The sequence below is a fragment of the Trypanosoma conorhini genome (assembly GCF_003719485.1).
Source record: "Trypanosoma conorhini strain 025E chromosome Unknown Tco_14.4_contig_00803, whole genome shotgun sequence".
NCBI lineage: Eukaryota > Euglenozoa > Kinetoplastea > Trypanosomatida > Trypanosomatidae > Trypanosoma > Trypanosoma conorhini.
Genome location: NW_021704894.1, coordinates 3,049 through 5,462, shown reverse-complemented (window position 1 = coordinate 5,462; position 2,414 = coordinate 3,049). Strand labels below are relative to the sequence as shown.

General features: G+C 63.2%; 3 protein-coding genes across 3 annotated transcripts in view, besides 1 other annotated feature; all 3 read left to right on the top strand.

Moving 5' to 3' along the window:
• Tco025E_08525 (uncharacterized protein) overlaps positions 1 to 931 on the top strand; it is a gene marked incomplete at both ends in the record, with an annotated part of 1,836 nt that extends 905 nt beyond the window's left edge. Inside the window, one exon of the mRNA XM_029375372.1 lies at positions 1 to 931. This exon is cut by the window's left edge and continues 905 nt beyond it. Coding sequence (XP_029224518.1) covers positions 1 to 931 — 931 coding nt within the window.
• An 82-nt stretch (positions 932 to 1,013) lies between these two features.
• Positions 1,014 to 1,625, top strand: Tco025E_08524 (amino acid transporter; the record flags this gene model as incomplete). The annotated part of the gene is made up of 1 exon (XM_029375371.1): positions 1,014 to 1,625. One exon carries the CDS (start codon positions 1,014 to 1,016, stop codon positions 1,623 to 1,625), a length of 612 nt encoding a protein of 203 aa, XP_029224517.1.
• A 535-nt stretch (positions 1,626 to 2,160) lies between these two features.
• Positions 2,161 to 2,177: a microsatellite.
• Positions 2,178 to 2,326: 149 nt separating this feature from the next.
• Positions 2,327 to 2,414, top strand: part of Tco025E_08523 (amino acid transporter) — a gene marked incomplete at both ends in the record, with an annotated part of 1,422 nt that continues 1,334 nt past the window's right edge. The window contains one exon of the mRNA XM_029375370.1: positions 2,327 to 2,414. This exon is cut by the window's right edge and continues 1,334 nt beyond it. Within this exon, the coding sequence (XP_029224516.1) occupies positions 2,327 to 2,414 (88 nt within the window).

Below are 2,414 nucleotides of genomic sequence, written 5' to 3'. Positions count from 1 at the left end.
GAGACCCCGCGCCGCAACGCCACGGCGGCGNGCTGCCCCCCCGAGNGCGCGGGATGGGCAGCCGTGCGCCGTGCGGCTCCCTCGGCGTCTGCGGAGCGCACGCCCGGCAACTGACACGCTTCCGCCGGAGCAAAAATATTTTCCGCACGGACGCAGAGAGACCTGGAGTGTTGTGGAGTGCCGCCCCTGCGTCCTGCCCGAGGAGGCATCTGCGTCGCGTGGCGCGCCCCGCAAACATATCTTCACGGCCGGTGGCCCCACGCTGCCCCGCGAAGGGCCCCTACCTTCTCTTCTGCGCGGCAGAAACCCGCCCGGGTCACTTCAGCTGCGCCCAACCGCGGCGCCCTATCAAACGAAGCTGCGGTGGGGGCAAAAGGGGGCGCAGAGGGGCCCATGCCGAAGATTCCTCGGCGAGAGGGCCGGTGTGTCCGCCACGCCCCGTCCCGTCACAGAGCGCGCTGTGGGCGGGTTTTGCGAAAAGGGCAGGCCCAAGCACAAAGCCACGACGTGGCTCCGCGACGGCCTGCGTGTGTGCGTGTGTGTATGCGTGTGTGGGAAACGCCGGGGCACGTGCTCTCCGGTGCGGCCTCTGCGGCCTGGTCGGTCCTCCCAAACTCCGATCCGCTCTCGGCCCGCAACGGCGTGGGCGATGACGCTGGTACGTCGGGGGGGAAGGGGTGCCCTTAGTTCGCCTTTTTGTATTGCTGCGCCCTCGCACACTTCCAGTCGCCCACGGTGGCGTGTGCCACAGGAACCGCACATCGTCATTTCTCCGCTTCGGCCGCTCTTCGGAGCGGCAAAACGGATCCGGCGGGAGCGGCCGGAATTCAACTTCTTCTGCATCCTCGCGTGGTGGGGGAACCCCCCACTGCCGAGCTCACCTCGGAAGGGTGATGGCGCGGCACTTGCGGAGGCAGAATGGTTAGGATGAAAAGAGGTAAGAAGAAAGAAATGGTGCTTGGGACATGTAAGAGCGCAGCGCGGTTCGATTCACCCTGCACTCTGCCATCGCAATGCTTCTGAGCTTCATAGTGCACGTCTTGACAGGCGTTTTCGGCTACCTCGACCTCGGCAGCCGTGCAACCGTCTCCGCTCTGCTGCTGTACGACCCAGTGAAGGAGCCGGCGGCGATGGTGGCGTACGTTGGCGTGCTGGTGGAGCTGTGCGCCTCCTGCCCGCTTTCTTGTTCTCATCCCCCGCAACTCCCTCAACCACAGCTTCGGGTGGGACCCCGACAGGCTGCCGTTTTGGAGGCACTGCATCTTCGTCGTTGGCCTCGCGGCTACCTCGCTGCTCTGCGGCCTCTTCACCCCAAAGGTCAACACGGTGTTTGGCCTCGTTGGTGCGCTGGACGGCGCTGTGCGTGGGAGGGCGGCCTTCTTGCTTTGCCCCTCCGGCAACGGGGCGGGAGACGGAAGCGGGGCGCAGGCGCCGTGGGCACGAGCAAAAGGGCACACGCGAGTGCGGATGCCGCCCCCCACCTTGCCACTCTCAAACTTTGGGGCAGCAATAGCAGCCGTCCTTCCTCCGGTTTTCTTTTTGAATTATCGAACCTTGTGCCGCGTGGGAAGCGCCCCTCCACCAGCGCTGTTGACATGACTGGGCCTGCGAAGCGCGTAAACTAGACCCGACTTTTTTGTTTTTTTTGGCCGCACACGCGTCACTGCTGCGGTCAGCGACGGCGGCCAACGGATGCCGCTCACTTGCTGCCGGGCGGCGCGCGAAAGAGGTGCAACAGCGGCGAGGTGGCTGTTGTGTGTGGGGCGCGCGCGGAGGGACGCGAAAAGACCGCCAAGGCGGCTCTGCGTGCCAGCGGTACTCTGGGTGGCAGTGTCGGGTTTTTTTTGGGTTCCTTGTACTGTTTGTGGTGTTGTCGTTTACCTTTTCCGCTTACCGGCGGTCTGTGCCCAGCAGCGTGCCCGAAGGAGGGCGCCGGGCAAACTGGGTTTGCGTGCCGATTGTTTTTTTTTCCTCCGTTTTGTGTTTGGCGCGTTGCTCCTCCCTCGGGCGGCGTAAAGCGCCTCAGTCGGGGTTGAACGGGGCGGGGAGACGGTGGGGAAGCACAGCCGGGGCCAACGAGGCGGTACGTGGGGCACGCCCTTGTCTTTGCTGTGGGTTGCGGGGGCCGTCCGCGCTATCCCCGGGCTTATACCCAGATGCATATATATATATATATAATTATGGCCTGCGGTGGATCTTGCCGACGGCAACCGCGGTGTCTGTGCCTGCGAGTTTTTTGTTTTGTTTTTATCCTTCAATTATGGTTATAATGTTTTCTTAGTGTCTTCGAACGTCAGTTGACAGTAAAAAAGTGAAGGCAGCGTCGATGTCGCAACCACGTGAGCTCGACCAGTACGCTTGGGATACTGCCGGGCAGCCCCCAACGGGGGCAATGGCGAACCTCGTTTCTCCAG